This window comes from Temnothorax nylanderi, unplaced genomic scaffold (assembly GCF_030848795.1).
Source record: "Temnothorax nylanderi isolate EJ_2023f unplaced genomic scaffold, tnyl_v1.0 TNYL_tig0422_pilon, whole genome shotgun sequence".
Lineage (NCBI taxonomy): Eukaryota > Metazoa > Arthropoda > Insecta > Hymenoptera > Formicidae > Temnothorax > Temnothorax nylanderi.
Genome location: NW_027249484.1, coordinates 1 through 9645, shown reverse-complemented (window position 1 = coordinate 9645; position 9645 = coordinate 1). Strand labels below are relative to the sequence as shown.

The 9645-nt window shown below is 42.9% G+C and overlaps 1 protein-coding gene across 1 annotated transcript; it reads right to left on the bottom strand.

The window, feature by feature from the left end:
* Positions 1–701: 701 nt before the first annotated feature.
* On the bottom strand, positions 702–1433 carry LOC139782535 (uncharacterized). Its single transcript, XM_071721563.1, has one exon. It carries the CDS (start codon positions 1431–1433, stop codon positions 702–704), a length of 732 nt encoding a protein of 243 aa, XP_071577664.1.
* Positions 1434–9645: the final 8212 nt, after the last annotated feature.

Sequence of the window (9645 nt, the reverse complement as noted above, 5' to 3'; positions counted from 1 at the left end):
GCGGACATCTTATTGTAAATTATTTGCCAATCGTGAAATACTTCAGGAGGGAGCTCTTCGTCCCAATCGAGTTTGAGACGCCACAATCGCTGCATAAGAACTTTCGCGGTAATCGTTACGGGGGTGATCCATCCGAGCGGGTCAAATAACTTCGCGATCATGGAGAGAATTGTTCGTTTTGATTTCGGAACTTGGGCCTCGATCGCGACCTGAAACTGGAATACATCTCGCGCGGGATTCCAGCTAATTCCGAGTATTTTTAAATTTTCGTCAGCTTGCAAAATTTTATTGCATGCAAGACCGTGATTTGCCGGATCGATATCCGACAAGAGCTCCGCGTCGTTGCTCGCTTATTTACGGAGCTCGAAGCCGCCCTTTTTTAAGAGTGCTATGAGTTGATTGCGAGCTTGACGGAGACAATCGTGTTTGTCATCGCCAAAGAAAACCTCGTCTATATATTTTTTCTTGAGAAGGATTATGATGGCCAATGGGAAAGCCTTTCCTTCGTCAATGACCAATTGCTCGAGAACGCGAAGCGCCAAGAACGGAGCAGCCGCGTTACCGTACGTTACTGTGAGCAATATGAATTCACGAGGAGGTTTGGAGGGATTCTTCTGCCAAAGAATCCTCTGATATGTCACGTCGCGCGGATCTATTAAAATTTGCCGGTACATTTTTGTTGCATCGGCCGTATATACGAATCATAATTGACGCCACTGTAGAATGACGACTGGCAGATCCGGTTGAAGCTTAGGACCCGATAGAAGATGATCATTCGACGTGGGACATGACGCGTTAAAAACTACACGCAGATGGGTAGTTGAACTACCTTTCCGAATTACCGGATGATGCGGAATGAAAACGCATTGCGTATCGTCTGACCTTGAAGCCGGCACTTCCCTCATGTGCCCGAGAGCTTTGTATTCGCGAAGAAATTCGGAGTACTCTTCCTTTTGCTCCGGATGAGCCGCAAATCTCCGAAGTAACCCTTTGAGATATTTCTCGGCGATAGCCCGAGAATGCCCAATTTCGATCGGAGGGCCTTCCTTAAATGGAAGGCGGACCATATATCGTCCGTCAGGACAACGCGAGTGAGTGAGGCGAAAATGCTCTTCGCATTTTTCGTCCTTGGGAATGAAATTCGTCTTTCGCGGAATCTCTTCGACTTCCCAAAACTGTCTGAGCTCCTGTTCGAGCGACAGGGAATTGAGACAATGGTGAGCATTCACCGTGAACGATGGTTGATCGCGCGACGGTTCAACCGATGTGGCGTGAGATGCCACGTGAGAAGAAGCGATGGGCCCCGATATTACCCATCCCAACACCGAATTTTGAGCGATAGGCTGTCCTACCGCCCCCTTTCGAATTCCGTCAGTAATGAGAGCGCTGTACAATTCAGCGCCTATAATGATGCTTATGGGATCTGCGCTCATGGGGTCGTGATCAGCCCATGGGAGATCCTCGAGATAAGCCAACGTATGCTCGAGCGGCAAACGTTTTGGCGCGTATGTCGTTAGCGATTTTAAAATTAATGCGGTCGTCGAGAATGCCGGAGTCTGTTTATTTTTTAGAGAAATCGTTATTCGAACCGCGTAACAATTAGTCCCGGCATTTACACACCCGACAGCCGAAACTGAGGTAGGCATTTGAATTCTCTTCAGCTGTAAACATTGCGCGAGTTCCTCGGTTATAAAAGTCATTTCGGAGCCCTGATTTAACAAGGCTCTCAACGACAACAGAACGGCCGGACGACGTGCCAACGGTGATCCGAGCTGTCGCGAGCAAAACATACGAACGATTGGTATGCGACGACGTAAACAATGACAATAAACATGAGTTTATTTCGTTACTTTTCGATTCAACGGTTTTCGGCGTTTTGGTTGACGCCGCACAGTGGTCCCAAATCCCAAAAAGCCGGCCAAAAGTCAAAAACGTATTTAATTCGGGTGAAAGTCTGTACTCGGGGATTTTTGGGGTTGCTGACCACGAATTCGAAGTCAAATTTCGAAAAAAAAAAAAACAAAATCGCGGCTCCAGTATAGCTAAAAAATGGCGCCATGGCGAATAATCATTAAATTTCTTTCAAATTTCCTGCATAGAAATTTTCGAGGTCGCTGATTACGAATAAGTAAAAATATTTCCAAAAAACAAAATGGTGGACTCGATGTGGACGGCTACTTTGTGGAAAGTTAATTCGATTTGCACGGAATTCATTTTTTAGGAGTCTTTAACGTTGCTGATAGTGAATATGAAGTCAAATTTTGGAAATTATGATTGTGAATAAATTAAATGGAAAATGTAATGACAGTTGACATTTGAAGATTTGGGAAGAGGATTGGAATAAAGTAATTAATCATTATTACAATGACAATGAACATTTATAATATATTTCTTTCATTTCTAATCGATATAATTTTAGCATCTCTTACAATTAATCGCTGTCCTGTGAATTGTCATCATCGTCAGATGCATCGCTCGTATTATTTGAAGAAATCTCACTTGATTCTGTAACTGAAGGTGGAATCAATAGTTCAACCGCGTATGGGGATAACGATCTTTGTTTCTTTGGAGGAAGTTTTCGCAAACTGGATATTATTGGATCTGACATTACTAAAAGTCTGCAAAAAATGTCTTCCATGTTTTTGATGCGGTCACATTTTCGTGAAAAATCTTCTCGGAATCTTTTAATATACTTGTTACATGATTCCTGAGCTTCTTCAGACATTTGTCCGATAGGAAGTAACGAAGATTCCACAATTCCGTGACCGTGAATAAGAATTTTATGTACTGTTGTTGGCATGAAGTACCACGAATAGAGTTCGACAAATTTTCGTGCAGTATCTTCAGTGTATTTGCGAAATTTGGGTATATTGATTTCGAAACCACAAGAAATTACCTGCAATACAACATGAAATCGCTTTATCAATTCTTCATCAATTCCCGTTATTGAAGCGGAAATTTCAGAATTTTCGAAAAAACTCCGAGCTGTAGTCCCGTCATTTGAAGTTCCATAGCCTGGTTTCGGTTGATCAACAAGAAGCCCTAATCTGTCACGAAAACCTTGTTGTATATTTTTTTTTCTTCTATCAACATTTTCTTTATCCTCTTTGCGCCCTTGCCACTTTTGTATTTCTAATTTGTAAGCTACATGCAAGCAACATTCAAAAAACCGTATCCAAGCATGCAGCGACAATATTCCGAATTCGAAGCGATCTTTATTAATCGGTCTTTGCAACATCTTGTCGATATCATTAAATTCTTTGGACGTAGCATCACAAAGGTAGCACCGCATACTTGACGATGTATTCGTAATAGAATTACAAACTTTACCATCTATCATTGTCAACACAAGTTTGAAATTGATGTTAATTTTTTTGCCGCCCATTACAGTTTGAAAGGGCACAAGGTTTCTCTCTTGCGCTTCGATACAATCAACTTCTGCCCTAGTTGCTTCGGCAGTTTCGTGCAAGAATTCAATTTTAATTGGGCGACAAAATCTTGGCGACGAAGGACGTGGATTTTTCCAAATAATCACATGTGGATTGACTCTATCAAAGATTTGCAAGGGAACAAGTGAAATAAAGAAAATGTTGGCATCCGATTTATTGCCGTCTCCATCGCTAAATTTTTGTTTGTAAGTGCTTTGACCAGAAGTGCCATCGCATCCCCACTTGCATATCAATTCTAAATTACCAACTTTGTTTTCAGGAAGACTTCCAATAACGTCCGATTGTACCATTAATATTCTTTCAGCTGTATGATTTAGCAATGCTTGGAGTCCAACTGTGGCTCCACTTTCAGTTACAGAAATTACTGACTTTGCAGGGTAACACTTTTTTTTAGAATTCAATACACATTTATAAGGCGGGTATAATTTACAATTTTTTTTCACGCTTACAGAAAGTATTAATTGGTATTGACTTTTGGTCATTTTACCTTCTACTACAAGTGATAATGCTTCGTTGCCTGACAGCACATCTTCTGAAACGCGTTCCATAGATTTCCGGTACTTTGATGCTTTTGATGGACTGCCTTCTGTGACATCCCTAATTACCTTTGAAGCATGTAAATTTCCAGAAGCCCGGAGACCCATTTGTGTAGCGTAGGCCAATTCGTGGACAGTATGTTCTTTTCGAACCTTTTCTGTCCTCCTCCGTTTTGACCAATCACTCAAATCGTCCCAGCTTGTGGAAGGACGCCCCATTGTGTTTTCCGTGGAAGTCTTCAAACCTTCATTTTCAATTGTGAAAGACACAGGAACGTTGAGCCACTCGTCGAATTTTTGGAAGAATTTGGTTTCGTTCCTGCTCACTTGTTGCCACCGCTTTTTGAATTCCGATACCAATCTACCCATGGCATCTTTCAGACTTTTCGGCAAAATGTATGGATGCTTCAATTTTTTTGACACCTCCATTTCAACAATGTCAGTGACCACGTTGATATTTCCGTTTAATACCGATTTCACAAATATGAAAATTTCCTTTCTCGTGAAAGAAATTTCTTCGGTATTATCCAGAGGTTCTGTAGAAAATGGAAAAATAACATTAATAGAAGAATTATCTTTACCAATTTCCTATAAACAATATTTCAGACGCGAAAATTACGAAAAACTGCAGAAAGTGCACACATCATCGCATAAAAATTATAACCGAAACCGAAGTCGCAGCTAGTTGCAGCTAATTTTTGGATATGTTTTGAAGAAATGTTTAAGCAACAATTTCCATTTGATTAAAGAGCCGGGGTCGACAAGGGTTTTGACTTATTGCTTTTTCTAACACGACTTTTCAGAACGTGACCAAGAAAAATACCACTACTTTTATTAATGACTTACTATTTTATACATTGTTAATAATAATTTCGAGCAACACATTTAAATTGTACTTACTTTCTGGAGAAAAATCCATTTTGCAGAATCCAAATCCGTTAACTTTTCGCGATTCTACACGCGTCTGAACTCTGTGTTATTTTCGACGCGCGACGAGTAAATAATGCGGCAGGCCCGACGCTCACGAACGGAATGCGTTTCTAAGCCAGGTAGGGACGCTTCCCCTTTCTTAACGGTCATAATACATACTAGGTGTACCACTACTACTATTCCAACTATTAAAAGTCCCTAGAAAAAAGTTTTTTTTTCGACTTTTGGCCGATTTTTTGGGATTTGGGACCACTGTGCGCCGTGACCTCTGCGGGTTTCGAGGAAGAGTCGGAATCTACGTGAAGCAGCGTGTGATGTTTTCTTTGACAAAGACGACACGAATATGTACTGGAGCACGTCTTTGCTCCATGATTTGGACTTAAACAATTGAAACACCGCTTCCCCTTTTGTACAAGTTCTCGTCGGTGATTTGGACTCTTCCCGGTAAATTGCGGACAGACGGAGAAAGCATGTTTCGCTTTACACAACGAACACGGCGGGAAAGTTTTCGCGCACACGTTAGCACTGGTCTTATGAGTATTCGCATTTTTTGATTTATCGGAGGAAGAAGGAAGGGGAGAGCTTCCAATCCTCAAGAGCCCGGATTCGGTTATCCAAGAATTTTTTAAAATCGTCGTATGACGGAGGATTTCGATTTCAACTAAACTTTAAATTCCATGCCTTTCGTGTAATTGCATCGAGTTTTTGGGGCCCGAGACTTATGAGAATATCGCTCCATAGCTCTTCAGGCGTGCGATTTAATTTATTCAAAGCCGCGACTGCGTTATTTTATCGCGTAATGATTGCAACTCGAGCGCGGATTCTTTCGCGACAACTGGCAAATTAAACTGCGTCGACATGTGAATACTTATCAAACGGCGCTTGTTTTCAAAGCGCGCATTCAACATATTCCAGGCAATATCGAAATTCTCCGCGGTAACACTGATATCTTTCACGCACTCAAGAGCGCGATTCCGGAGGCATGAAATTAGATAATGCATACGCGAGAAATTAGAGACATCTTTATTGTTGATAATAAGGGACGTAAACCGATCGCGAAAGCTCTCCCATTTTTCGTACTTCCCGTCAAACGGAGGAAGTTTTATCGGCGGAAGATGTGACAAAGAAAACGCGGACGACGGAATTGCGGGTGACTACGGTCCGAAACTGAGAGATTGGTTCGGACTTACATACAGTTCCAGTTCCTCCAGACACTCGTTCATGTAATCTGAAGCGAGCCGATACTTCTCCTCGTAGGCCTCGTACTGTTAATCCTTGAAGTATGCGTGAGTTGTTCGCTCCGCAATGGGAATAGCGGCCAGGAGGGCAAAGTATCCACCTTTGGTGTCTGTCCAGACGTCCTTCAAGTCACTGATTCGACTGCAAATCTTCGCTGCAGTCAGGTTATTTTTTCCAATTTTCTTGAAGTTTTCCAGCGCGCGGTTGACCGTTCGCAATCGCTGGAACTGCTTTTCTAGCAGTTGTTCACTCACTGTGCTTGACAATGTGCTGGTCTAAAACACTCCTCGTAAACGAGAATTGCCCCGATCCGCCTCGAAGGACCAGATGTTTCGTGCTCGGCCGAGGTGACCTCGGGACACGAATTGAATGCCGGGACCACCCTGACAAGGGCGCGGGGCAAGGGTCCAGAGAGGAGTTAGCGAGGAGTGGAGTTTAGATGACGCACGCTCTTTGTTTTGATTTACAAGCACAATTTATTTCACACGTTTTACGAAATGTTCTCGCACTCGCGCAACCGAGCGGGCTGAGCATTCGCGGTAAATTTCGGAACGGAAATCTTGCGTCGCTCGTACTCTCTGCGATGGCTCGCGAAACGGAAATCTTGAAGAGCGATCGGATATCTAGCTCGCGAGGCAGATAAGCGACCGCGAACACGATGACTTGCGAGATGCTCAGGCGCACTTATGGTCACTCGGGGACGCAATAGCGGGCACGAGTTTCACACTAATAACAATGAGAAAGGAAATGTGGCGAGACGCGGTAATCCCGCGCTAACAATGAGAACGGCGCGGCACGACAAGATGGCCGCGAGCGGGGTCGATATTGGGATCGAACTCCCTGCGTAGATTTGTACAAGAATTGCTCGTCTGAGCTTACGCGCGGTTATCGCAACGCTCGAGAAAGAGGCACTCGCAAAAACCGGGTTGGATTCGTGTGACGGTTTCGCAGTCGACACGGTTCTCTCTTGAAGAATCACGCTATCGCACGCGGTGATCACGTGATCCGTCCCTTGGCTTTGTCATGTCGTATTACTGGCGACGGAAAAGCTCGTGAAATGAAACGTTTCGCGCGACGACCACTCGAGCGGGTGCAGATCGCGACGAAACATGTGCGCACGATGCGACCCCTTTGCACGGGGGCTCTATGCGTACCCAACTTCCCGGACTTCGCGCGATGACCAATCGACCGAGTACTACACGCGACGAATTCCGGTTCACTCTTCGCTTCACGTGAACGGAAGAGCGATTTGAGATGTTTCACGCGGCGACCAATCAACTCCCGAGATGCTAATTGCCACAAACGACCGGCTCGACTTTCTCCTTAGCGAGGCAGAAACAGAAGAGAGCGCGGATCGATGTCAATCATCCTTCGTCCTGATAGGAGACCCTCGGCGGGGGTCGTTGTCTCGCGAAGGAATCACATCGATCCACGATGTAAGGAGACGAATCACATCGATCCGCGAAGTAACGCGTTGCGCGGTGTACGCAAATTAGGAAACGCGTGCGCGTTTTGCAATCGCGCTGTCGGAACGGTAGGCGCGACAACCGGGTGATCTCGGGCGAATTCGTGTCAAGCCCGAGGGTTGTGTGTGCTCGCGCCAGGGGCGTTCGCTGTCACGACAGCGCCCCATTATACCGACTTTGCCTTAATCCTAAACAATATCAAACCTGTCGCGAAACATTATAATAAGCGTCGATACTTGAAATTAAAACCTGGTAAATGGACTGATTTATTTGCTGCAAAAATATGGGATTAGACAAAAATTCCTTGTGCGTTTACTTTCAAAAATGCAACTGTTCCCAAGTTTTAATGCCAAATGTTTCGTACGGTTTAATGCAATATGCAAGGAATGCAAAGCAAAATTAAACAGCAAAATGTTAAAAAAAAACCACATAATGAACAAGACGCAATATTTGATTGTACCTTGCTTGGTTTTAACGACCAAATTAATCATACCAAAGAAAGGCAATTAAAAGGTTTCCTTCGACAGAAAGTACCTGGTCATTTAATAGATACAAAAAAGCAGGCAACGATTTGGCGTACCAAAGAAGCAAACAGGATAATGGAATTTGGCGATGAAAATCCGCCAATTTTGTATTCGACATGTGTCTTACGTAAAGCCAAGCAAAACAAATTGGATAATCGTCTAGGTACAGCTGATTGTGATCCAATTCGAAATTTGCAACTATATAAATATATTCAAAGGCCCGGCTCGATACATGGAATAGGCTTAAATCCATTTCACGTAATGTATTGGTCTAAAGAACAAATAACAATGTACAAAATGATTAATGGCTCAAAAAATGCATATTTTACTATGGATGCTACAGGCAGCATAGCAAAAAAATTGCCAATACCTGATGGAACAAAATCGCCTCATCTGTTTTTATATCAATGCGTAATTGTACGGGAAGATAAACGTGGTATCCCAGTTTTCCAGATGATCTCAGCCAGGGGGGACAAACTCCGCTGGATTTTTGGGCGACGGAAGTGGGAGTACGGGGGGGACAGCGATAGAGGCAGCACCGTCGTTCCTTTCTCTTCTCCTCTCTAATCCCCTCGTCCCCAAACAGTAGAAGCGCGGCTGAGTGCGGCTGAGCTCATGAAGATTCGTTAAACATCAAAACATTGTGCAAGATTAAAGTGTATTGGACCGCAGCATAGAATTTGCAAGAGGAATAGAGTAGAAGGAAGGAAAGCTGAAAGGATTTATCGAAACGATAAGTTTATTTATATTTACATATATTACATATATATATATATATATATATATATATATATATATAAAGGAAGATGTCCTGACTGACTCACTCACTCATCAACGCCCAGCCCAAACCCCTGGACCGAATTTTTACCAAAAGAATATGAAATAGGGGTAGAATTTTCCGGGGAGTGCCACTATGTGTATGGTTTTTTGTTACCGATTTCCTGGAAACCGGTTTTTTTAATTTTTCTAATTTTTCGGGAAATAATTGGCCGAATCTCAAAGAATTACAGATCAAATTTTTACCAAAAGTATGTGAAATAGGGGTAGAATTTTCCGGGGAGTGCCACTATGTGTATAGTTTTTTGTTACTGATTTTTTGGAAACCGGTTTTTTTAATTTTTCGGGAAATAATTGATCGAATTTTAAAGAATTGCATATAAAACAGGGGTAGAATTTCCTGGGGAGTGCTATAAACTGTATAGTTTTTCGTTACCGATTTTTTTGGGAACCGGTATCTTTTTGGAAATCGGTTACGAAATTTTTCCAATTTTTTAAAGAAATAATTGAGTGAATCTCAAAGAATTGTATATGACGGAATTGAATTTCAGTCGATAAAAAAGTAATATTTTTCAATTTATAGCATTTTAGAGAGAGAGAGAGAGAGAGAGAGAGAGAGAGAGAGAGAGAGGAGAGAGAGAGAGAGAGGAGGGAGAGGAGAGGGAGAGAGAGGAGAGAGAGAGAGAGGGAGAGGAGAGGAGAGAGAGAGAGAGAGAGAGAGAGA

What these genes read in the sequence shown, in the direction of transcription:
- LOC139782535 (XM_071721563.1), bottom strand. Translation starts at nt 1,433, where the DNA reads ATGAGCGCAGATCCCATAAGCATCATTATAGGCGCTGAATTGTACAGC.